The following is a 26,979-nucleotide window of genomic DNA, read 5'->3' as shown; positions in this document are numbered from 1 at the left end:
TTCTAGTGGCTGCGTGGCATGTAACATCACAGCAGATTGAAGGCATAAGCAGATGTGAGAAGCTAGATGTGTTCTATTAGGCCAGACCTTAAAGCCAGCCTCAAAAACAATGCCAGTCTTCTTCCTGATTGTTTTGGGAAATACAGATATTTTTAATAAAAAGTATTATTTATATTATGTTAATAGACTTATTTTTTAAAGAAATTAATCTTTAAATTTTTCTCAGTTTTAATATCGTAAGTATCCATATTAGATATCTAGATATTATGTGGATGCAATAGATGACAGTTAGAACCCACATAAACCAAAACTCTTTGGGATCCTCAGTAATTTTTAAATGTGTAAAGGAGTCTTGAGACCAGAACCTCTGAGAACTGCTTGCTGTGTTAGAGGTCTGGTTGGAGGTGGGCTGGTCTGGGTCATGCAGTCCAGCAAACTGCCAGCATGGAGAGCCTGGAGAGAGACGACTCAGCACGTGGGAGGACAGTGAAGGTGAGGCCCATCTTTCTGCCCTCTGCCTTGGCTCCATCCTCCCCGTGTCTACTCCAACCCACACCAGTGGCATAGATGGGTTCTTGTGTATTAAATAGGCTTTTGTGGGAACCCCTGAGACCCGAGACCAATCTGTAGCATCATTTCTGGGAGAAAATCCATTCCTGAAATTGAGTAACAGCAGACTTACTAACACACAGTCTTGGAACCCAGGCCGTTGGAGGTTGAGACTGCGGGTCTCCATACAGTTCCTTTTTGGCAGTTCCTCTTAAGGAGTCTTAAATTGGAGGAACTCTTAGGGGAATTCAGTTGAGATAGAAATAGAAAGGGAAACATCTGGGGTATCCTGTTCTTTTAGTTTCAGACCTTCAGGACAAAACGTGAAAATCTCGTTCACTGTTCTATTGGCTCAGAGAGGTTAGAACCCAGGATTAATTTCCAACCAATCTCTTGCCCGTTGGTATGCTTGTTTTTGTTTTCTTCAACACATTTTGGTAAAAGGTACCAAATGGTTGTATCCTTAAAAATACATGGACTCATCTGACAGACAAACAAGCTTTGGAGAGGATGTGGAGTACAGCCATGTGGGAAAACAATTTGGCATCGCCTTGTAAACGTGAAAAAGTGTGTAAACTCTGACCCAGCAGTTTCTCCCCTAGGCTTGGAGACACTCTGGAAGTGTGTTCTGGGATACGTGCACAGGGCTGTTCATGCAGCATCATTTATAATAGCCAAAAAGAGAGAGAAAGCCAGTGTCCATTTCAGGATTGCTTATGTAAGTTCGTGGTGTAGTCAGAGAATGGAGCCTTAAATAAGGCTCAGCGTGCACCTCAGTGTAGATTACCTGTGCAAGCTGGAGACAAGTCACAAGAGAATGCAGGTAGTATGATTGCATTCATAGGAAGCTCAGAGACAGGCAAACAAAGCAATATATCATGTAGCAATAGATTCCTAAATGGCAAAACTATAAAAAAAAAAAAAAAAGCAATGGAATGGTCATCATAAAAGTCAACGTAGTGGTTCTTTCTGGAGCCAGGCAGGGGGTGCCATCAGGCGGGGTGTGGACAGTGTTCTGGTTCTTGAATGGGATGGTGCGCTCACACACACATGGAGTCCCTGCGCATACCTTCATGTAGACTGGCCAGCATTCTCTTCTAAATCTAGGGCCTCTTTTGCCTGGGCTTCCATTTTAGTATCTGAAGCATTAGAAAAATTAATTTAAAAGCTTTTTTGTGTTACCATAAAGTGAATAATTTAATATTTAAAGCCATCAGGGCTCTTAGAAATTATTTCCTATAATAGCCACCACCCATCCTTCTCCTCTTTTGAGGTTTTGAGGTGGTACCATTGCAGAGTTGACTAATGTCATGCCCGTGAGCTTCCACAGAACCTTCTGGGCTTGCTTTTGCAAAGAATAAGGAAGGAATACTTAGTGTGGTTTTTCATCACTTTAAAAACATGTTTTCAAATGAGTTCTGCCTTCGCTAGAGTAGGCGCTGAAGATGTGGCTGCTGTGGAGAGTGTATGTATGAAGGCTGGCATCTTCTTTGCACAGCTAGCTGTTCATTGCAGTGTTTACCTGCGTGTCTAGACAGAGTGGGAAAATCCTGTTTGCTCTTGATCATCAATTAAAGTAAGAGATGATCGTGTATTAAAAAGAGAGACTGTAGGTGGAAGATGAGGACTGAGGGAGAGTGTGGTCTGTCTATGCCTTTTGGCCTCAGGCCTGAGCCAGGTAGCTTAGAGCGACCTCCTCCCGTCAGTTATAGACTTCCCAGAGGCAGGGCAGGTGCAGGCGGGAGAATTTGGACGTCAAGGGCAGGTGCCCTCTTCTCTGGGCACCAGAGCAGCGCACCCTGGTGTCTCCACCAGACCCAGTGGCCACCAGCAAGCTCAAGCTCCCAGCTGGCAAAGCTGCCAGTCTAGCTGGCACTGTCCTCCCCTCCCCGCCCCTCCCCCCTTCAGAGCGGGAGGAGAGGAATCCTTACACCAGTGGACAGGCTCCTGACAGTAGGGGATGTGAAGTGAAAAGATGGCAGAGAAGGAGCACTTCAGGGGGTTATTGAAGTATTTGTTTCCACCATTTTAATGAGAGCTAGTGATCTCTTCCAAAAATTTGTTCCCTTCAGGTCACTTTTGCCTCATCTGTTTTCATTTCTAACTGTATTCTGATTTGCCCCTTTTCACAGATGGGAACAGGTAAGCAGGGCCCCAGGAATGCTCAGGTGAAGTGGGGTGCCCCTGGGGGGATGGAGTGTGACAAAGAGGTTGGGATAGACGCTGAAAGCTCTTAGGTGGAAGAGTGTTCCGCCTGTGAATTCCCTTATAGTTCCTGAAATTGTGCAGTCAGTCCGGGAGGAGGAAATTGCCAGTGTTAGTCTATCGTGACTGTGTGGATTTTAAAAAAATGTCTATTTTTTTCTTTGTAGCTTTTAACAATAACTACACATCTCAGTCCTATTCTTTTTTATTTTTGAGTAAAAATGTATGTCCTTATAGAATGCAGTAATTGCAGGTAAATGGGCAAAATTTCCGCAACTGCGTTTACTTAAGGCACTCATCAAATGCACGCAGCTGAGAATAAGCTGCTTCCTCAGATGGCAGTGGTAATACTAGTGCTCTGGGCACTGTTTACCCATCAGTCCTGTGAGGTGGTATGACTGGGATCCCATTTCACAGATTTGGAAAGAAAAGTGCAGACTGCCCGTCCACAGTCTCCTCCCTGGGAGGTGGCAGGCCAGCCAGGACTCCACACTGCACATGTTGTACTGTGACAGAAAGTTCTGTTTTGTGTTGCGGCACTCGCGCTTTCAGGTGATGTCCATAAAATGCAGTGCCAGCGGAAGTGCGTGTGAAGTGCAGCTTTTACACCCCCTGCACCTCTGTGTCTGGTCATGTCTCCTTTGGAAGGAAGTTATTTGTAACCTGTGTGGATCATGAGCACCTGGGCCGAAGGTGTACCCAGGTCTCTGTGCCGAGTCCTGGGAAGGTCCTGCAGGTGTGCAAACTGGTTAACGAGCGAGAACCACACGCCAGATTCTAATGTCCTCATTGCGTTTCCATTTGCATTTCTATGCTGAGTTGATTGGGAAAAAATGTTCCCTGGGCTTCCTAGTAGATAAGATGCTGACTTTTTCCCTGTCAGGAACGTAGCAATTAGGGCATTGGAAAAAGGAAAATAGATTCCCCAGCCTACAAGGCATACAGCTCTGGGTCTCACCCACTCAGATTGGGTGGGGCGGGGCAAGTCGAAAGAGGTGAACTCGTTGGGGGGGTTGACTCCTCCCTTCACCACCGTCTCCCCTCCCTCACTTATTTACTGTGGGACCCCCAGCAAGCAGGAAGAGGCCCTGGGCCTCATAGCTACATGACCCCAGCACAGGCCCAGGTGACCTGACGCCTGTCATCTCAGCCCCTTGGACTTCAGCAGTGTCCCAGGTGGGGTGATGAGTTGTGTGGTCACGCAGTTGGAGCTTCCTCCCCTTTGGTGAGGGTCGCAGCCCTGCTGGAGCTCTTGTGGTCCGCTCCTCTGAGCCTGGGCTGGCTTCTGCTTACTGAGCTCCCACCTCTACCTCAAGTGAAGCAAGGGAAGAGATGCCACCGTGCGTGGGCTGGTAATCTCCTCCAGTTCACTGGGTCCCCAACACTAACTTCCTCCTGAGCAAGCTTCGCCCCCTTCCTCCCAGAGCATTCACACCCTCCCCCCCAGGCACTCCTGTTCTCTTTACCTTGTGAATTTGCATCTTTTTTCATCATCAATGAATATGCGTGAAAATACCAAGTGGGAGATGAGTCAGTTCACATTAAATCCATTTTTATGTCAAAATTTGTTTTCCCATCAGTATGTCTAAATTATTTGGCTTAATAAACACATTTTTAACCAGAATTTTAAAAATCTACTTTTGTTTGTACGCAGAAGGGAATTTGAGGTGCAAGAGGTGGGAAGGGAGGGAGGTAGAGAATTGAAATGAATTTCTCCTTTTTGTTTTTTACATTAGCAGATACATTACTTTTCTCAACTCTCTCTGTAGTTTCTTAAATTTCTTATTAGGAATTGAGTACAAAGGTTAATGATAGAGACGTTTAATTAGAATTTTTTTTCCCCTGCTTGGAAATGAGGGTAAGGGACACCAGCACCTGAGCTAACATGAGCAGAAGTTACTTTAACCTTAAAAGCTAGTGAGTCCTAAGTGCTTGGCTTGCCCTCGCCGGTGAGTTGGCCCTTCTTCCTGGAAGGTTCTGCCCAGCATCATGGCCTCAAGGCTAACTCTCTTGTTGAGCAGTCAAGTCTTGTTCTGCCAAGTGGGACCATCTGGGAGAAAACTTCCAACTTAACTGTAGGTTACACTTAGAATTGAGCCTGAAAACCAGCAAGTTACAACTACCACTTTTTTTTTAGTTGTCCTTACTTGATGGTAACAAAATTGTTCCTCCTAGGTGTCTTATGCTGTTCCAGGCTCTCTGTCCCCTGCTGGTCAGTGTAAACATCTGAAGGCCAGAACTTAGCTTGCTCCTGTTTGTATTGTCAAGCATCATGGGTCACAGTGTATTTGAGATGTATTTCTGATACATTCAGAAATGGAGAAAATTGTCAAAGCAAAGTAGGTTATCTGAAGTAACTTAGGCAAAGCACCTATAGTATCTGTCAAGGGGGTTTCTGATAGTTAAAACGTTACAGTAGTAATCGTTGACCATGCCATTTATATTTTTATTCACTTCTGTGCTTTGTGTTTTTAATCCCTACATCAGGAGTTTCCAACCCTTTCAAAATGGTCTGGAACACCTTTGTTATGTCAAGGACTTAGTTTTATTGCCAGTGATTGATCAGAATTTCAGTGACAACGGTAATTCTTTTAAGTGGATTTGTCTAATTAATCACAACAGTATCTACATCTCTTTTATAACTAACAGTGCGTGTATTTCCAAGAAAGTTCTGCCAAATTCTTTGATGTTATTAAAGATACATCTTTTTAGTGAGTTTATGTTGGAATTAAATCCATGCTTGCTGAAGTGGAAATAATTTTTCAGTCCTTGAATTAAAAATTCTGTTTTTTTGTGGTGTTTACCTTATATGATATATTACTTAGGATAAATGAATTAACTGAAGACTTTTGAAGAAGAAATGGACATACACTGTGTTAACTTTGCTGAATACTTTAGGAGAAACTTTGATCTTTTATATATATGTGTGTGTGTGTAATTTAATGACTACTAAATATGATATATTTAGATATAATCACTGGTCACTCAAGTTAATTGATAGCTTATTTAAGACACTCAATGTTAGTTTACGTTTCTTCATGGATGGAAAACGAACAAACACGGTGTCTTGAAGGTAGAGCGGATTCGTAGGTGTTTGCTCATGAGCCAGGAGGAGCACACCTGGGAGAGGATTGTGGTTTCAATGCCCCCGCTGCCCCCTGCCAAATTTTAAACGCAAACCTTGGTTTATTGATGGGATGAAGTCCCTTTATCTTATATATAAATTTATAGACCAGCTGGAAAGCTTTGGCTTGGCCTCCCTGCTTGATGGTGTTCTGTTCTCTTCATACTCATAGGCAATAAAAAGGCAGGATGTTGTGGGTGACATAATGCAGGTGTTCTGGGATGTGGCTCTTTGTGATATATGACATTCACAGAGGCTTGACTTGCGCTTAATAGCCATCTTCACATGAGTGTCCGTTAGGCTGCCTCAGGCTGTACTTGGCCTTCTGGTACTGAGGGACTTAAGACAACAGCACAGGCTGCATAGAAGAGAAAGAAGGAACTTCAGTTTTGAGTTGTGGAGTTGGCTTGGCTTGCTGACTCCGCCATGCCTACTCTGTTGAAAAAATCTCATAATTCAAAGCCTTTGGTATAACTCAGAATTCTTGGGTGAAGACACTGCTGCCTGCAAGGAGGCAGGGCCACCAGGCCTGTTTCCTGCCTGGAGGCCCCTGCCTCTAAAGTCCTGCATCCTTTTTGCTGTTGAGAAGGCGGAACAAAAAGCCACCAGATGCTCTCCTCCCAAATCACAGCCTGCTCTCCCCACCAGAGAAGCTTTTTGTGAGTAATTAATTAATGTTTGGGTGGCTAGGGCAGAACATAAATTTTTAACTACATTGTAAAAATCCCAAAGTAAAACTTGCTACTTCAAAGTACAAATTAGGAATATGTAAATGTAATTTTACATATTAGAGAACTAACACAGCCACCTTAGCCGCCTCCGAATGGGTTCGTGTAGGGAGGGGACTGTTTTGGAGCTGTTGTCGACTATCTGTGACGAGATGGATGCCTCCCGTCTCCAAACTCCAAACTGTAGACCGCCACTCTCAATTTCTAACTGCTTGAAGCACTCTGAGCCTCAGGGGCTAACTTGCTGCATGTGAAGCTCTTGCTGCATGCCTTGGCACTCTGCCAGGCAGTGAGACCCTCACAGTAAGACCCAGGACAGTCCTTTCCCTCAAGGAAAGACCCCCATTAGAAGCGGGGCGCTGATGAGCATTTAGATAACTGCTCTGCAGTGGGATATGGGCTCGGGGTGCCCTGAGAATGCAGGGGGGAGGGTCTGATCCAGCAGCGGGGGCTCTCAGAAGGGTGGGTCTGGTCTGAGTCTTTCAGGATGAGTTGGGAAGGTGAAGAGTGTATGCGTATTGGGAGGTGAGGGGGTGTTTTAAGCTGGTGGGGGTGGAATGTGTGGGGACGTTCACCGATGAGCGAGGGTGAGTGTTAGAATTCCTGGAGTGAGTGTGGGGAGAGGGTACTGAGTGCGGAAGTAGTGAGGCTGCAGAGGTAAGCAGGCATCGAGTCGTGGGGGACTTTTTGCTATGTTATGGAGCTTGGGCTTTATTTGAGGGCACCGAGAAGCCATTGAGGAATTTGAGAGGAGTAAACTGATGAGATGTGTGTTTAGGGGAGAGTGGCAGAATGGCTCAGAGGGAGTCTTGAACAGTGGTTAGGAGATTGCTGGAGTATCCCACTTGAGGGAGATGCTGGCCCCTGGAGGCTGGGAGACATGGTGCTCCAGTTAAATCCTGGAGTCCACAGGAGGCATTGTGAAGATGGAGGCAGGGAGAAGCCCAGGTTCCTGGTTTGGCTGCGTGGTGGATGGTTTGTGGGGCCAGGTACTGCTGGGACCCACCCAATGGGAGCATGTTTGTGGAGATGAGGATGAGTTCAGGGTTAGACATTTAAGCGGAGGTGGCTATACCATAGTCATGCAGGTGCCCGCTTCTTCATGACATGTCTTTGTTCCAGTGACGACAGTCACTGCTTGGCATCAAGACCCACCGTAATGGTCTCCCCCCATAAATCCTATGTTTTATGAGATATCTCCTCCTATTCTGATCCCTCTGGCCCTGGTTTCTCCATCACGAGTGTGTGTCCCACCGACTCTTGTGTGTTGCTCTCCTGCACAGACTGAGTTCAGCAGGGGCTCTGGATTATGTTTATGTACAAAGTCCCATCCCACTCCATCTGCCTCAATGCAGAGCAAATTGGTTTGCACTGAGAGAAGTTTTAGTATCACTAATTTATACCACTTCTCTGAAATTGAAAGCCTTTCTCTGTCCTTATTCCTTATGTAATAATAAAAAAGATAATTATATAGGAAAAGGAATAGAATTACAATATAGCTTTATTTTCCACAGGCTTTTACTGAATATGATTAGAATCTGTATTAAAAAAATACATGTGGGCATTAGAGTTTTTCCTTCTCTTATTTGTTAGAGGGCAGGTGTGCTAACGTGTATGAAATGTTCCATGTAATGATTAAACAGAGTGTCTTTTAGCAGTCAACCTCACATGGTTTCATATAAACCAAACCATTTGATACAGTGATCAGATTGTATCAGTCGTTTCACTCTGTGGTTCATTTGATCACACTCAGTTTCTAAACAGGCATCCTGAGAGGCTCTGCTTATGTAAAGCAAGTCTCTTTTTGGAGTAGGCCAGCATCGCAGAACCAACTGTATGCACATGTATGGATGTGTGTGTATGTATGTAGCTTAGGATGGGTGACTAGATCCCAGAGTACAGTCTGGCTGAGCTTTCCCCAGGGACATCTCCTGACAGGTTTTACAGGCGCACACTCTCAGAGGCACGTGCACAGACAGATGTATGTGTTCTTTATTCTGGCGTTTGGCAAACATGAGGATCAATTTTCTCCTTGCTTAGCCCTCTACTGGTCCCTGGTGATCCAAAGATGAATGGCACATCTGGGCACCTGGTTGTTTTTTGATTTATGAGATCATGAGAAGGTAGATCTCTTTTATAATTCTCCCTTTTTTTGACTATTGAAATAATCCCTTCCATTGGTCTATTAGTTACTCTTTTTAATTAACTTCTAATATATAGCCAATTCCTAATTAAATCATGTTAAAATCTACATTGTTTCATTTATGTTAAAATCTATATCATAGTTTAAAAATATTTTTTATTATGATCTTTTGGTTATTTTTTTGTGTCCTCTGTGTTTTGTGCTCAAGATAAAAGCCAGAGCTATTTTAAGCTGAAATGCCCTTAACTCCCTCGAATAAATCAAACTTATGGCACTATTTTTTCCTTAAAGGTATGATGTTACAGGCTATTGCTTCTAAAATCATGTGAAGGAATAAATCAGCCAGTCTGACAGTTATAACCATAAAGGTTATAAGCAGAAATTATAATGCTGGACTGTGAAACCCCATCCATATTCCTGTGTGGTTGTCTGTAAACATGTCCGTAATGTTGATATAAGTACTTAATTCACTTTATATGCATTTTATAAACATTTTATATGTGTGGATTATAGTAATGTATTTATGTAAAATGATAAAAGCATTGCATTATATATTTTGATTTTTTTTTAATATGTTAGTAAAGAAGACATTTATACCATTTCATTTATAACCTTGTATCTGTCACCCTGTAAACATTTTCATAGACGATCCAGGCTGGTTAAAATGCTTCTTTCCTACGCAACCCTAATCTAAATGCTTGCCCGACTAAAGCCTTGCTAGCGCAGACATCGTGCCACCGCTCCCTGCGATCTGTGACTAATCCTGCAGGCACTGCAGAGAAAGGTCCGGGAGTCGGAACTGCGGCCGGCCTGCTTGCCTGGAAAGGGTGACGTCACCTCCATTTGCGCATGTGTGGCGCTACTGATGCAGAGATTTATCACCCTGCTCTTTGTGTTCAGAGGTGCGTGCACGCACGCGTTTCCCCTAAATAAACTAATGAGTAAAATTCGGTAATTACCACCAAGACTTGGCACTAATAGTAACCCTCCTGCTTACTATTTAATGTTCCTCTTTGTTCTTTCAAAATGCTGCTTTATTTATTAACACATTTTTGTTACTACTACAACCTGACTTTTTCTAAGTATGGAATTTTTAAAAATCTCTCCCACTTTCGATTTTCCCATTTAGTAAGTACTAAAGTAGTGTATCTGACAGGTAAATGAGACCTCTGAAAATGGATGAGAGGATAGTTTCTCTTGTGTATTGTGTTTTAAGAACAAATCTCAGTGTAGGAGGTGAGGCACAGTTCAGAACAGTCTGCCAGCTCGTTTGATTCAGCTCAAATGATCAAGAAATAGCTATGGTTTTTTCTAACACTGTTTTTACTAAAAGAACCGTATGACTAGTTTAATTTGAGGAATTTGTAAATTCAAATTACTAGTATCTGCCGGTAGTCCTGGGAGAAATATGGGGGAAAAAACTGACCTGTGTTTTAGTTTAAAAAATGTAAAATTTGATTTGTTTTTAGACTCATTTGATTTATTTTAATTTTTTTAAAAGCAGTTATGTAAAAAATACTGTTGGGATAATGTGCTGCATAAAAGGTTTTGCTCGTTGTGAAAATATTTCTATGGTGCTTTTTTCATTTTGAAATTAAAAACTTGGGATTGTTGTTCCTTTTTTTGTTTGCTGTTTTAAAAAAATTTAATACCAAGGAAGTGACCAAGTGCTTGAGCATTCCACTCAGAGTGACTCGCTTCATAAAGGTATTTTTCAACAATAAGAATACAGCACCTCCTTGCAGACTCTCAGGGTAAAAAATGAGAAATTGATCTGACCAGTAGGGTATTAGATAGTTGAAGTTTCAGACCATTGATTCAACTAAAAGATTTTCCATTGTCGAATGATAACTTGTGGAATATTTCCTCTTAGGGCAGAAAGCTTAATTTTCCTTGTTGTAAGTATAAATCATACTATAGGAATGGCTGTCTGAAGAACCCCAAGCTTATATTTCACAAACCTAAAATAGAAGTGCTAAAGACCATTGGGATGCTTGAGCGGGGGTTCAGGGGCAAGAAGCTGGAGAAGGATGTTCATTTGTTAGTTTGTTCATTCATTCATTCTTCCAGCCACCCCATGTTTATTGGCCATCTGTGCCTGGCTGTGTGCTAGACATGAGGATACAGCAGAGAACACAACAGATCCATCCTATGGCTAGCAGGCTGATTTAAGAGAAGATAGAGAAAAACTGTCCTCTTGATGGGCGACATGATGCTTATCATTTTAAGAGATGTGAATGATTTGGGGGCAGAGGTTTAAAATGTATCTCAGATTGACATGCTACTGAACCAAATAGCAATTTAAAAGGTGACAATAGAATCAATTTTGGCAAATAATATCATGCTGAAGCTTGCGGTTGAGATATTTTTAATGACTATATTAAAGCCTCTAAATATTCGAGTTTGTTTTAGGAAAAGATATTATTTGTGTTGATGAAACTGGGAGAGGGAAGAAAATCGTCAACCACTAAGCACATTTACATTTAGTTCACAACAATAAAATCTGATTTTGAACCCAAACCCATTTACTTCAATAACATTGTAACAGATATCAATATGAAGATCTTAGAGTTAATGGTAAATGTTATCATGGGAACATTCTGCTCAAATTCCTCACAGACTTGGTTCAGAAGAGCAGGACTCCCCTGGGAAATGTTCTCGGTACGAACCGGTGAACCTCGGCTGACTGTCCTGTGCTGTGTTTACCATTCCCTGGAGCTAGCATTTCACCAAAATTCACATTGGTTTCTTTGTCTCAGCGAAATGTGCTTTAAATTTTAACGGGAACCCAGTCCGTCTTTCTGCACATTTCAGTATAGGCTCTATGTAATTTAAAAAGTTTGTAATTCAAGAAATGGGCAAAACTGAGGGACCTCTGACTTTGGCCATTTACCTCTTAGTTACCACCTTGCTCTTCTTTTTCTGCCCTTTCTCTCCTAATTTTACCAAAATTCTATTTGTGGCACCCCCTTACACCTATTAGTGGCATTTTCAAACTCCCTTGCTGGCACTTAGAAGTAAAACTGCTGCTGCCTCCTGGTCTTTGGCACAGAGATGTGGTCTGGGATCTCAGAAGCATCATTCCAAGATGGATTGCCATTCCTTTGCTACTCCATGAGCAGGGGGAGAGGGGTGTGCTTCTGGGATAGTTGCTGAGGTGTAAGAACCACAGTTGGATCCTTTAATGCAAGAGGAAAGAACACAGTAGGAATGGTCTTGTCTGCGGTGTAATCTAGAATCACTGGAAAAGCACAGAAGCTGTTCATTCATTCAGTTAGTAGTCGCACACTCTGTTTTCATAAATATCTCTTCAGGGCATGGAACAGAATCTGTCTTTTTGGTCTGAGGACCTTTCCTGGCTTGAGTTCTTCCTGCTTTTTATTGAAAGTTATATGATGTATTTAATCTACTTTTTGTATGTATACATGCTTCCTCAATCTTTTGCTTATTGAATTTGTTTTTAAAAATGGAAACGAGCTTAAAAATAATACTTAGATGACTGTCATAATAGCCACAAACTCAATATCTTCACATGGTTTTATATTCCTGCTTTTTTCCCCTATTTTCTGTTTTAAAAGTTTCAATTGACAATTTTAATAAAATCCACATCTTTTTTTCTGTGACATATTCAACAAAAATATTGTAAAACTGGTTAGAATTTATGTTCTAGTCTCTGTTTAGACATGTACATGTATCAAAGTAGAAGCCTAACACATTTCAACACGAGTTTAGCCAGTGATTCATGTGCCTTTCTTCCTCTAGGAAGACTGTGAGTCTTATTTAATTTAGGGGAGAAATTCAGGAACTGATAGGCTAAAGTAACTATAGTTTTCAGAAACTAAAGATAGATGGGAGTGAGTCTGTGGCTTATAGTGGGACAAATAGGAAATCAGGATTTTCTGTCGAGATTGTTAAGTTTTGTTTTCTTCACCTTGCTTTCACATCAGTATGATATTCTTCCTGTGGGGTGGCCTGGAACACCGCAGCTCTAAGTTCCATCATTCACTCCATCCAGGGTATTAATAAATGGGTGTGGTTCAGAGAGTCAGCGGGAATTGTCAGTAATGCTTTGAAATTATTCTGTAGGTCACACAGCTCTCTTTTGAGGTACCGGCACTGGGATTAGGACATTGTACTTGATGAGGGTTGTGTGAGAGGGAGCTGGGCCCACGTGGGGCTCCTGTTTCTATAGGGTAGGGATCCGGGACTGCGGTTGGTGGTGGGCACTTCTCTCAGGGCTTCGCTGTGTTCTGACCAGGGCATCTGTGGGCATAGGCTATGTGGAATGGTAGGAAGCATAAGTTTTCTTCTCTGCTAGCAATAGAAGGGGGATCCTCGTTTCAAATCCTTGTGGATTGGGATCTACAATGGGGCTTACTCCTTCCTTGTATTTCTATCATTTGATCTGCCTCCTCACTTGTGTGGGTCCCATAGCACTTCTGCTGCTTCTGGAACTTTTCCTACTCTGCCTGGTTCTGTAGGCATTTATAAACTTATCTCCTTGAGGGCCATTGTGGTGCCTAATTCCTCTTTGTCTTTGCCCCACTGCCATCTACATCCACCTCAGATGGATTTGGGATGTAATCAATCTCTGTAGATGTGTTCAGTGAATTATCGAATGACTGGCAGTGAATTGCTGAGACTAGGTTGCATCCATTCAAGAGTTTTGAAGGAACCTTAAGGATGAAATTGCAGAAGTCTTGGCTCTTGTTTTGCCTTTTATAAATAGCCACTGTTTTAAAAGCTTGGTTGGTTGCCAGCACAACGCATGGTATATTGGAAAGCAAAGTGGCCTGGTAATCTGGAGGCCTGGGTTCTGTTTCTGTCTTTCATGACTAGCTAGGTGGTGCTGCTAAGCCTTCTGGACCTCGGGGTTCTCATCAGGATGTGCTTACTGCCGTCTTTCGTTGGTCTCTAGTGATTATCAGAGTCGTAGTTAAATCCCGTTAAGCCCAGTTCTTAGTACGTGTATAGTTGTTCTATGGACAGGAGAGATTGCTTAAAAAAAATCACACTGTTAATCTACTCATTCTTTGTTTCTGTGAATGATATGTTGTAGAGCCTGGATTGTGTTGTATTCCTCCAAAAGAGGCTGACTTTATTGTTGTTTGGTTGCTTGTGTTAGCAGGCTACAGATTTGGCTGGACTCAAGCTACAAATTCTGCATCCTGTGGACTGGGCAGCAACTCGAATCTCGGGTCAGATCTTTTATCCTTAGCTTGGCGCTTGGACTGCTTGGAGCTTGCCCTGCACGTGTGAGTCTCAGGGGACAGGCAGAGATTTGGACCAAGTTTATCCACAGAGTTTGTGGCTCCCCCGTATCCTTTTCACTATTTCTCTTTCAATTTCAGCTGCTGGGTCACCCTGAGCTATCCTAGTTCTTGCTTTAGCAGCTCCATGTGGCTTAGACTGGGCCCTGCTCTCAGGCTAAAAGCTCTCTTAAAGCCATTTCCTTTTTCCTAGAGTCTCTCCCTGCTTTGGGTCACTCTCTTGTGCCTCGAGATAGTTGATTTTTTTATAGATTTAATCTGTGGCAGGGCTGGTCCAATAGGAGCTACTTGGGCATACTGGAAGTGGAAGCTCCATTTGTTTCCTTAGAGTACTCTTCTTGTTCCTAATTCCAGGTCTGTATCTCATACATTGGTTGTGTTACCACACTAACATTTTGGGTGCTTTCTTTGTACTATTTTGGCAAAAACAAACAGGAAAATAGGGATGGGGCAGTAGTCTTTTATTTTTTCTAGGGATTGCTCCGCCAGTGATGATAGTCACTAGTTTTGATGAGGATGGCCAGCATCTTGAACCTAGTTACCTCTGTTAGAGACCTCCAAGAGAAACATCCTGAGGCATTGTTATGAGTATGAACATTTTTGATCCCAAACGCTCATGTGGGCATTTGCCCTGGTGAGCTGGGCCAAACATGTTTGGGCTGCAAGAATTCCTTTTGCTTAGATGGATGTTGGCTTGGTCTAAATTGCCTGCTGCATGCTTCTTTTCCACAGTATTTCCACTTGGCCTTCCATGACATTGGGGGCACGGGGAGAGTTGGTTTGCAGTGAGAAAAGGGACCTTAGCCACCCTGTGAAGCAAGCGGCACCAGGCCATCTTGCCACATTAGCCAGTGACATTCCTCCAGGGGGGCATGACCCAGAAAGCCTGGAAAGACAGAGCCAAGAGGGAGCTGTGGCTAGTCCCCAGCTATTTATAATCCCTTCTCTCCTCCCTCCTCGTTTATTTTTAACCAGACACTGATAGGAGGAGGCTTTAGCTCCCCCTAGAGGCGTTGGTGTGCCATGAACCGCAGATTTTAAAAAATAGTGTTGGTGCTTTACATGCCAGTGTTTACATTAATCTACAAGATTGAAATGAAGATTTTTGAAATGTTCTGGACTGATTTTATATGCGGTCTTTTTGAGACTGGGTCTTTATTGCTAGAAATGGCCAAGAGCCTGCTTGGTACAGGAACCTCTAGGTCTTGGTGCAAATCATTATTTCACATAGAAATAGAAGGTAATTCTGTGATCAGAGACTTTCCTTTATAGAATTCAAATGTTTTCAAATGATGATATTTCTGAAGTTGATTTAGTGGGTGCGAAGAAAGCTGCTGTGCTGGCACTGGATAGAATGGTTAAGAAATTAAATGTCACACAAGCAACCTAGTAATTTTGTTTTCTCCTTATGTATTTCAGGGTTTCGAAAAAACGATGAAATGAAAGCTATGGATGTTTTGCCAATTTTAAAGGAAAAAGTTGCATACCTTTCAGGTAAAGTTTAACTTTCTAATCTGCTTTGTTGTTCCTTCTCACTGCTCTGACACAATATCAGGGTCTGAAATACTCGACTAGCTCACCTGCCACACACGCAAAAGCATTGGCATTCAGTGGGTTTTTAAGTGCTTTATTCTTGTAGCATTTTCCTAAGATATTAGTGCCCAACGTCTTTTCTTCTAGCTGACAGGCTTATTCAAAGTCAGATCGCATTGGTAATTAAAATATGTTTGTGCCTGTCATTCAACAAACATTTGGCTGTTTTGCCCCAATCAGTTCAGTAAAACAACTGATTTTTTAAAGCCCATCATCTCAGCAGAAGTGGTGGCAATGTGACTGTATATGGCTGTGTCCTGAATTCCTTACCTCTGTTTCTTGTACTCTGGTCTTGGAGTTCCTAGAACCCATGTAGTGGACTGCGAAAGCCTCTGTGATCTCTACCTGCTTGGTCCTCCGCTTCATTTAGAACTTGGTCCTTGGGGCACCTGGCCCTCCTACAGCTTGGTGACAGACTCTGGATCAATCTCCCAAGCTTTGGGGCACATAACTGCCTCTCCCCTACACATAGAGGATCAGCTTTAGGGCTTTTTTGGGCTTTCTCCCTCCTGTGTGAACAGAACAGCCATTGGCAGCAGTTCACTTGTTACAGAACAAAGGTTTGCAAGATTTTTCTGCTCTGTTTTAGCAGGAAGTAAATCTGTAGATTGTCATGTGCTGTTAGACAGTCTTCCTGGATGTGTTTCCCTTGATAAATTTTTATCTTTCTCAAACAGGCATACTATGCTGAGCTGAAGTCTCCTCTTGAACACATTTTATTTTAAATTTATAACACTGCTAACGGCTTTTCTATGTTTTATGTGTCCTTTTGGCATGTGGGACTGGTATATATTCAGGATGCAGCTTCCTGTGGTCTTTTTGCTAATCTTACCTTGCTTTATTTCCAGTAGTGTTTTTTGGCCCCTGTCAAACACTCGTGATTTTGATGAAGTAAATCTAATTCAAAATGCATTTGGGAGGTTAATGGAAGAGTAGAAAGTTCATGAAAAGAAGAAGGTGCTTTAGATTCTTGGGAATACATGGTAAAAATAAAATGAAAGAAAAAAACTCTTGGCTTATAATACACTAAGTTTTAAAAGTAGCGTTTGGTCTTTTCTGATCATTTACTGACGAACTGCATAATATGGACTCATGCTAGTTTCGTGAAGTCCTGACTTTGTAGTTTACAGAGAGATTTTAAAGTAAATGGAAAGACTCTACTTATAAATATTAGAGGCATCAGTAAGAAAGGCTTAAAGAAAGCCAATCCTACATATTCATTAGTTTTTTATTTTAAAGTTTGCCTCTGTGACAAGAGCACTTGCTCCTTCTGTCCCCTCTTTTATTCCTAAACCTCATGTTATTGCACTTTCTTCTTTTGTTAAACTCGTGGAGATGCATGTAAAGAACAGTGGAAAGTTAAGATTGATGATTTTTGTTTGTATTCATTCTTTTATTAGTCATTGAATACAGGATATTTTGTTAAATGGCATTTTTTATCTAAATTACTGTCAAAATTAAAACTGCTTCCCTTTTAACTAATTAAAGAAATGAAATCAGGGCCGGACCCATGGCCTAGTGGTTAAGTTTGTGTGCCCTGCTTTGGCAGCCCAGGGTTCCACCAGTTTGGATCCTGAGCGCGGACATGGCACCGCTCATCAGGCCATGCTGAGGCGGCATCCCACATGCCACAACTAGAAGGACCCACAACTAAAATAATACAACTATGTACTGGGGGCTTTCGGGAGAAGGAGGAAAAACAAAAGAAATAAAATCAGCAGTCTTTCAGAGTTTATCATGAATCTTTACTAAAATCTTAAATTCTGCAGGGTTAATTAAAGTTGGATATCTTTAGTGGGGAGGGAAGTTTTGCATCGTTACAAATTAGTATGAAACTGTTTTTAAATGATAGAGATGGTAGGACTTCCACCAGCTGTGTTAGCAAGATGAAGTTCATAGGTGCCACCACAATTGTATAGTATTTCCTGATTTGTGACCAGAATTGGCAAGTCATGTTAGCATGAGGTCATTGCTGATTGCCTTAGGCTTGCTATTTTTGGGAAGGGAAAAGGAAAACAAAATCAGTAAATTAAAAACAAATTGATTACTTGTGTGGTGAACTTTTTTTTGAAAAGTTATAATGAAAGAGTAAAATTTTTACCTCTGATCCTATCCTTTTTTTCCTTGAGATATAATTCACATGGCATAAAATCCACTTTTTTTTTTTTTAAAGATTGGCACCTGAGCTAACATCTGTTGCCAATCTTTTTCTTTTTCTTTCTTCGTCTTCTCCCCAAAGACCCCCAGTACATAGTTGTGTATTCTAGTTGTAGGTCCTTCTGATTGTGCTGTGTGGGACCCCATCTCAGCACGACCTGATGAGTGGTACCATGTCCGTGCCCAGGATCCAAACCCTCAAAACCCGGGGCTTCTGATGCGAAGCCTGTGAACTTAACTACTTGGTCCCGGGGCCAGCCCCCAAATCCACCTTTTAAAAGTGTCCAATTGGGTGGATTTTAGTGTATTCACAAGGTTGTGCAGCCGTCACCACTATCTAATTCCAGAACATGTCATCACCCCCAAAGATCCCCACCCCCAGTCCCACTTCCTCCACCGCCCAGCTCTGGCAATTGCCAATCTGTTTTCTGCTCTGACCTCGTTTTTGAAATTATTGAGGGATAGTTATTATGGTACCTTTGTAAAAGTTCTCCATGTGAGTGGCTTTTAGTAAATTAAATCTAAGTGGGACAGCCAGGGCTTTGAAAAGCAGGCCAAAAGCTCAGTGACTCTGTGAGGTGCCTACTAGCTCAAGACCTCTAAAAAACTAGTGAGGAGTCCTTGGACTTGAATGTTTCTGATCCTCACTCAGTCTCATCTCCAGGTACTTTAGAAAGTAATCTTCATTGCACTTACATAAGATAGCAAAGAACTGCTTCCTACATTCAGAGGGTGAATTAAATGAGGTTAGATGATGTATCTGACTTCGTGCAGGAAGTCAGGAGGAGGGGCAGTAAAAGAAGTGTCCTGTAGTTTATATTTAACGTTATTTCTATAGATAGATTATAATGTAGTATATATTTATAGTATACATATTTAATGTATCATATATACTTAATGTCCTCTTTGTGTGTGTGTGAACATTTTATGTGTATATATATGTCAACTACTACATGTGGTTCCTGTACTGCTAGGGTTCGGACTTTAAAAGAACTCACAGACAACCACCAGAATTAAGAACACTTTTTCACCCTTAACTTTCAGCATCAACATTTCAACATCCCAAAGAGGAGAGAATAGTATAATGAATTTCCAGAAACCCAAGGTTCACTTCAATAATCTTGTTTCATCTGTATTCCTTTAAAAGCTTTAAAAAACCTCAGTACCTTTAACAGATCTAAAAATGAATAGTAATTCTTTAACGTAAAAAAGCCAATCAATGTTCAAATTACCCTGCTTGTCTCATAATTTGTTTTACTGGATATATACTGCAGTTGGTTGACATGTCTGATGTCTCTTTTAATCTGTACATTCTTCCTTCTCCTCCTTTTGTTTTATCCCCTTGTTTGTGAGGTGAGGAAACCAGATGTTCTCCTGTTGATTTCTCTCCATTTTACCTTCGCTGGTTGCATCCCTGGGTGGTCATTTAACATGTTCCCCTGCTCTTGTGTTTCCCATAAACTAGGATTGATTAGACTTAGATTTTGAAGGGAAGGAGGCAAACATCCTTGATGGGTGTTGTTGAGTAGTTCTATTGGGAGTTTTACTGGGGTAGCCTGCCTGTTTGTTTTTTATGATGTTAACCATTCATTGATGATCATTGCTTAGATGTGTTATTTTATTAGGGTTGCAAAATTGTGATATTCTAATTACATCCTTTCTTCTTTATTTATCAACTTGGATTTTCCATAAAGAAGAATGTCCCATCATCAGTTTCTTGGTTACCCTGAGAACACAGTTCATATAGGAAAAGCAGGGTAAATTTTTCAGACTAATAAAAAATGACTGTTAGTCATTTCAGACTAATAAAAAAAAAACAATTGAGGTTTTTTTTGGTATCATTTTAAGCTCATGATTTTAAATATAGTTGAAGTATTTCAATTCATTGTACAGGTTTTTTTTTTCTCTTATGAAGTTAAAATTTTCCCATCTTTGGCCAGTGGGAGGAGCCTCTTCAGATTGGTTCTTGAATCCGTGTACCATGGTAGTACCGCTTTTCTCTTTGCTGATGTCAAAGATGGTTCGGGCCCATCTCGTCTGTTTCCTGCTCCATATCTGCAGTCAGCCGTCCTCTATAGAGCCCTGGTTCCTTTGTGTGGGGAATGGTGCAGGGTGCTGGGGAAGCTCGCTGTTACTGGGTGGGGGTCACTGTTTCTGTGCCTCTTCAGTGGACACATCTAGGAAATATGTGTGTATATATATATGTTTTTTAATGAGAAAAGATGTCATGACTCCATACTAAAATTTCCAATTCAAATTTAGGATTACAGATATTTTATTTTTCTTTGACTTTATATTTGTATATCCTTTTCCTTATGCTAAAAATCTTAGTTCCTACCCTCATCAACATAATTACTTATTTACGTTATAATACTGATGCTGTCACCACAGAATGACCACCAAATGTAATTTAATACTTTTGTTATTGTTTTCTTGTCCTAGGCAAATTCCACTACGGATGTACAGTCCTATTACTGTCAGTGTACATCATGTTTTAAAGTCACATGAAATAGTTCATCTCTGTGTAGATCAGGTTCTTACCAACTTGAAATTTAGGATCACTTGTTTTATTTTGCTTTACAATTTTAAAGTTTAAAAAACCACCTAATCTTGCTTCAGTATTAAGTAAAACATGTATATCATTCTAGGGCCAAAACTATAAAAAAGGTAAAGATAAAGTGTAGTCAAAGAAATCTAGCTTCTCTCTTTGCCTTCTCTACCCTCTACCCTCCCTCCCCCATGGGAAACCTTTTTTGTTTTTGTTTTCTCTGGTTTTTGGTTCATTTCTTAGACTTTTAAAATATGAGCACTCTCTCTATTCATCTGTCTACTCTCATTCCCCCCTCCCCTAGATAAACAGGAATGCAGTGTGCATCATTTTCTCTGCCTTGCTTGTTTCATTTTCACAGTATTCCCGAGAGTAGTATATAACAGCGTATATCTTTCCGTTTACAGTTGTCTGTAACTCTACTGTGGTTATAGACCATAGTTTATTCAACCAGTTGCCTATGAATGGACATTTGGGTTGGTTTTTGGAATAGCTTTTTTGGGGGCAAGGTACACATCCACCTTTGCAAGTGGAGGTATTGGCAGGAGTTTAGGATTTGATTGCCCAGAGGTTTGCTGTTAGTATTGTGACTACTGACCGAGTTCTTCTTGTTCCCGTTTTACAAAATTCCACATTTCCTGGAAAGGGAAGGGGGCACTCCCTTCTCTCTCAGGTGTTCTTGTTAGCACCTAGCACAGTCTGAGGCCTTAGGGGCTGGCCAAAAGGCCTTTTCAAGTGCTCTGCTGAGTCCTCTTAGAGTCTTCATTTGAAATGTTCCCAGAGTCGGTTCTGGTCCTCAGGACTAGGCAGCAGAGCAGCAGGCAAGCTGCTGGCCTTGGGGGCTCTTAGAGCTGGGCCCAGTGGACGCCCTTGTAACAGAGCTTTGTTAGTTGCTAGCAGACGTGCCTTTTCAGAGCTTTCCTTTGTAAGTCTGCTTTTCATGGTCAGCGAGTTAGACTGTACCTCAGGGGGATGTAAAGAATCATCTTCAATGTTCTAATCTGAAATTCAAACGAAGGCCATAGAGAAAATAATACAGTCGGGTCATTGAAATTTACATTGTACTTTGCAAAGTAAGTATGCCCTCCTTACAAGAGAAGTTTATTCTAATTGGGTGAAAGGTGAGTTCCTAATTCATTTAAAGAAAAAGAAGCAACTCTGAATCTAGCTGCTTCTGTGGTCAGTCTGGGTCTCACTGCTTAACACCCCAAGTTCCCTGGAGTTTGCCTTTTAGAAGAGGGAAGTGAGTGTCTCTGGGTTTAAGGAAATAAGTGCCACACAGATATTTATAGCTGTAATGTGGGACCTGTAAAACTCAGTTCATTTAGCATCTGTGTTTCTATAGGAATGTTCATCAGGCATTTCTGTTTTTAACTTCCTGATACCTGAGGGAAGGTATTTTTAATTAACTTTGGGTGGCATATAGAGGAAGAGTCCATTCGTTCAGCAGTTATGTATTGAGAACCTTTTCTGTGCTGGTCTCTTGCTAGGCGTTGAGAGTACACGCTGTTATCAGTCAGGGAACAGAGATGCCTGCCTCCACAGGGCATGCAGTCCAGCTGGGGAGACAGACAAACAGCAGGTGTGAGTTACATAGTTTACTAGAAGGGAGAGGTGTCTGAAGGAAGTAAATGGAGTATGGGGTGAGGCAGGGTAGAGAGGATGCAGTTTTTATAAGTTGTGAACAAAAACTACTTTCTGTTTCGTTTTTACTAACACAGCACTTGGATAGGTGGATACTCCTGAATGAGCTGTTGGTGTTGATTACAGACATGTAGGGGTCCTACGTAGAATTCGTGCATAGATATCCTGTGACGTTGGGAGGTGCAGGAAATGGATTTCCTACCCTTTTCATTGTAGAAACTAAGGCACTGAGTTTCCATCTATAAAATGGGACTGACGTCTGTCCTGCCTGCCTCACCGTGAGGCCATGGGTGGACATCACACACACATGAGTATATCTAGTAGATGAAGCTTTTATGAGCTGCAGCAGTATTATTTTTATTAGTTTAAGAACAAGAACTTTGAACTTGTAACTTTTCTGCCTCATGACCCGGACAGTATTTCCACGTGGGTACCTCTGTGACATTGGCAGCCAAGCTAAGTCTCGGGGAATATGATCGAAACAGATGTTTGTGCAGTAGATTGTAAGCTCCTTGAGGCTCAGAGACTACATTCTTCTGAACTAATACTGCATTTCATCTTGTTCTGAGATTTTTTTTAACTTCACTGGGAGCGGTTAGCAGATGGGTGATTGGCACCTGCCTGTCACTGACTGTGACACACCACAGATTGGAAGATGCACCCCAATGCAGGGAGGTTAGCATATGAAAGCAAACTATTATTTAAATAGAGAATAGGCAATTTTTACTTCATAGGTGATTTTTTGTTTTTTTTTTTTTTTAAAGATTTTATTTTTTTCCTTTTTCTCCCCAAAGCCCCCTGGTACATAGTTGTATATTCTTCATTGTGGGTTCTTCTAGTTGTGGCATGTGAGACGCCGCCTCAGCGTGGTTTGATGAGCAGTGCCATGTCCGTGCCCAGGATTCGAATCAACGAAACACTGGGCCGCCTGCAGCGGAGCGCGCGAACTTAACCACTTGGCCACGGGGCCAGCCCCTTCATAGGTGATTTTTGATGAAGTTTTAAAGCTATTCTAGTAAGCTTTCTGAAACTCTATTCTGGGAAAAGGAAAAAGATAAAGTGAAGTTTTTTTCCTTTAGATTAAAATTCAAGTTTAGGTTTAAATAGCTTTTTTTTCCTTCCTCCCAAAGTCCCCCAGTACATAGTTGTATATTCCAGTTGTAGGTCCTTCTAGTTGTGACATGTGGAATGCCGTCTCAGCATGGCCTGATGAGCGGTGCCATGTCCCCGCCCAGGATTCGAACCCCTGAAACCCTGGGCCGCAGAATCGGAGCGTGGGAACTTAACCACTCGGCCATGTGGCCAGCCCCTAAATAGCTTTTTTAAGGACATGAATGAGAGCCTGTGTGGTGGATGAGCTGGCCAGCAGGTCTCAGGGCTCCTCGTCAGTGCTGCCGGCTTGGGGAGAATCTCTGGTTGGGACTTGAAGCGGTGCTATGAGGCAGCGATAATTCCCCACGCCTGCGTGTGGTTCTCACTTCCGAAGTGAACAGCATGGCCACGTGCAGTGTGCACGCCTGTGGACTTCCCACGTGACTGTCTCTGATGGGCAGATTTTGGATTCTACTTTTCATACTCATGGTAGAGCAGGCCTTGCTCGCATTTTGAGATATGATGACCCCAGAGGGAGGAGAGTTGAATGTGGGTCAGTGACATTTAGTCTCCTTACTGAATCAAACATTAAGTTGCATTTAAATTCAGAATGGTGGTCTAGAAAAGTGCTATTCTCTTTACTAAAAGTGGGGTGAATGTTTTAATCCAAATGTTATACTGTATTTTTAAAAACTCAAGTTTCTATGATATGTATTGATCTATAATAATTTTTCTTTTCTTTTTTTGAGGAAGATTAGCCCTGAGCTAACATTTGCTGCTAGTCCTCCTCTCTTTTTGCTGAGAAAGATTGGCCCTGAGCCAACATCCATGCTCATCTTCCTCTACTTTATATGTGGGACGCCTGCTGCCACAGCATGGCTTGATAAGCAGTGTGTAGGTCCATGCTTGGGATCCAAACTGGTGAGCCTCAGGCCACTGAAACAGAGCATGTGAACTTAATCGCTATGCTGCTGGGCTGGCCCTGATCTATATTTTTGATCAAGGAGATTGATTCTTTTTTGACAAGAATGAAAAAAAATGTTGACATTGTTACCTGTCTTATCTTGGGGGTAAGAGGTATTCCAAAAACTAGAGCCATTGATATTATCCTAAAAAATACTATTTGATATTTTAGAAGATTACTTTGTAAAGATGTTCTATTGATTATAACAGTACTGCTTCTCACTTTTTAATAGTATCTTTCATTCATAAAAAAGGCCTAGGAACCCATCATTTAGTTGTCCTGACATTTTTACTAGTTTAGAAAGAACTAAAGGCACTAGTTTAAGAAATTATATGAGTTCTTGTCGGGGCAAAGGACCCAGGTGTAACCATGCCAGCCTGGTTCCTTTGTCTTTACTTAAGCTCTTTGAGTCTTAGGATCTTGAGTTATGAAGCTGGAATGATAAAATCTCTCAACAGGGTCATTGTGACAATCAAATTAGAGTGTGTGCATAAAGCACTCGATACCGTGCCCGGCATCATTGGGAGCTGTGTTTTAGTGTGGTTCCCATTTAACACTTGAATTACTGGGTTTATAAATAAGTTAACACTTTTCTAGACTGCATGACTGAACGGTGCATGTAGATCGCTTTAAGTGTTCAGAATCAGAGTGAAGTTTCATTGTTGTTTAGAAAGAGTGTTAATCATCATCCTAGGAAATTGTAAAAACCTATATTGGTAAAATATGTTTTTAAAATACCAACATCTTCTGCTGAATACTTTTTTGGCTTTTCTGAAAGAGAGAATCTGGTTTTCTGCTGATGAGGTAAATAATTAAAATGAGAAAATAAGAGTTTCATAATGTGACTTGAATTTTGAGATCGTATCACTGTGCTTCTGAAGGAAGATGCCTGGAGTTGTAAAACCAAAGGGAGGGTACTCCTGGGAAGGGTACGTTCTTTCTCGGTTTTCTTTTCTGAAAACCCGGATAGAAGTCATAAAATAAACGTGACAGTTTCACTAGACGTGTTCAGTGATAGCAGCAGATTTTATTAGGACTGTATAGAGAAATATTTCTGCCTGTCTGTCAAAGGCCGGTCATCTGAGATTTGTACTTAATGTGTAATGTAATTTTCCTAAAGTCCTCAAGTTAATTTAGTTCTGCTTTAAAATTCTTGCGTGCTAATCTCTCTTTTGTTGTATGTATGTCTGTGTGAGAGATTGGTAAAGCTTGACTACTGGGGTCAGGTGCTGCCCTTGAGAGAGGAAGAAGCCCTAAACGCCAGGTTATAGAGAATTATCATCCGCAGAAAGGTTGAAGAACATTCCTGTCTTACCCTTTTCAAGACTTGAAACCCAGTTTGGGTGGTAGCAAAGAGAGAGCTTAGGAGGCAGGGGAGGGAGAGAGATGGGACATGAGGAGGAGAATGAGAGAGAGAGAGAGAGAGATCGGAGGAGCTGGTGGTCTAAGGTGAATGAAGGACACGTACATGAAAACGTTTTTTCTCTCCAAAACATGAAACCACAGAACGGAGGAAACTCACTGGGAGAAAAAGACAAGGCTTTCTGCGATATCTTCCGTGTGGCCTGTGAAGCTCAGACTTTCTCTTGAGAGTCCTGGGGGCAGGGAAACGGCCTGGCCTGTCTCCACCGAAACAAGGACACTTGCCTTTGATGGAGGCACAGCTCTGTGTGAGTGGATCGGTGACAGCACTGGACTTCCAGTGGCACGCAGAGACCTGTCTTCTCGTTTCTGTCTAAATATGTTCGTAATGCTTGTTTTTCAGGTGGCAGAGATAAGCGTGGAGGTCCCATTTTAACCTTTCCGGCCCGCAGCAATCATGATAGAATACGACAGGAGGATCTCAGGAGACTCATTTCCTATCTAGCCTGTATTCCTAGGTAAGTTCTTTGTGGTTTGGGCTTGTCACTGTTGTCACTATTCCAAGAGGCGCAGCCACACACACTCTAGAAAACAGCTACATAGGAGCCTGAATTCCAAGCAAAGGAGTATAAAATTAAAATTGTGATCTTTCTCCTTCTTTCCCTTTTGTGACCATCGTGTGTGTAGGGATGAGAGGGGACATGTTTTGAGTGAAGGGCTTTAAGTAGTGACGGTGGGGTTGGGATGCCCACATGGCTGTGATGTTAGGATGTGGAGCCTGAGATAGAAATAGAGCAGAGTTGTCATTCGTGATTCTGATACCCAGATGTGGTGGACTGAAAGATCAGAAATGGAGTACTGTTTCTGATAAGTATATTTCTGTCTTCATGCTGAGCTTCAGTTCTTTAAAAGTGTTCTGGGGGCCGGCTGCATGGCCGAGTGGTTAAAGTTCCACACACTCCACTTTGGTGGCCCGGGTTTGTGGATTTGGATCCTGGGTGCAGACCTACTCCACTTGTCAGCCATGCTGTGGAGGCATCCCACATACAAAGCAGAGGAACACTGGCACAGATGTTAGCTCAGGGCTGACCTTCCTCAAGCAAAAAAAAAAAGAGAATTGTCAATGGATGTTAGCTCAGTGCGAATCTTTCTCACCGGAAGAAAAGTATTCTGTTGATTTGTAGCATGAAGTTTGTGGGACATTAAACCTTACCAGCTAATATGCTGGGATGTCAAGTTTGGGAACCCGCATTCAATCCGAGACCCCATTAATGATAGGGAGATTGTTAGTGTGGATGCTGTTGAATACCAAGGATAGGTAAAGCTTTATCTTCCAGAGAAAGTCCTAAAGTGAGGAAGAGTTAATAGGAATTGGCCTGTGTCTATACTTGAGGAATTTAGAATCTTTGTTTCTGCTCTAGAAATGTATTACTGAAGTTTTACTTACAGCACTGGCTGACAGCTGGTGGAGGAAATTTCTCCCCTGTATTAATATCTCCATTTAATTGTTCAGATTATTTTTTGGAAAATAGACTACTACTCAGATATAATCCAAGTATATAGCCATGGCTGGAATAAGAGATTGTTATGTTGGGTGTTG

At 41.8% G+C, this 26,979-nt stretch overlaps 1 protein-coding gene across 5 annotated transcripts in view; it reads left to right on the top strand.

Annotated features, from left to right (window-relative positions):
* Positions 1-26,979, top strand: part of TRIO (trio Rho guanine nucleotide exchange factor) — a 355,799-nt gene that overhangs the window by 102,201 nt on the left and 226,619 nt on the right. For 2 of the 5 annotated variants that reach the window (XM_046672288.1, XM_046672290.1), the window contains exons 2-3: positions 15,439-15,513; positions 25,783-25,897. In XM_046672288.1, coding sequence (XP_046528244.1) covers positions 15,459-15,513; positions 25,783-25,897 — 170 coding nt within the window. In that variant the 5' untranslated portion in view covers positions 15,439-15,458. The other 3 variants (XM_046672289.1, XM_046672292.1, XM_046672287.1) reach the window with 3 other exon arrangements.

This window comes from Equus quagga, chromosome 9 (assembly GCF_021613505.1).
Source record: "Equus quagga isolate Etosha38 chromosome 9, UCLA_HA_Equagga_1.0, whole genome shotgun sequence".
Taxonomy (NCBI): domain Eukaryota; kingdom Metazoa; phylum Chordata; class Mammalia; order Perissodactyla; family Equidae; genus Equus; species Equus quagga.
The sequence above is the reverse complement of the archived record's forward strand: the minus strand, read 5'-3'. Positions and strand labels throughout refer to the sequence as shown.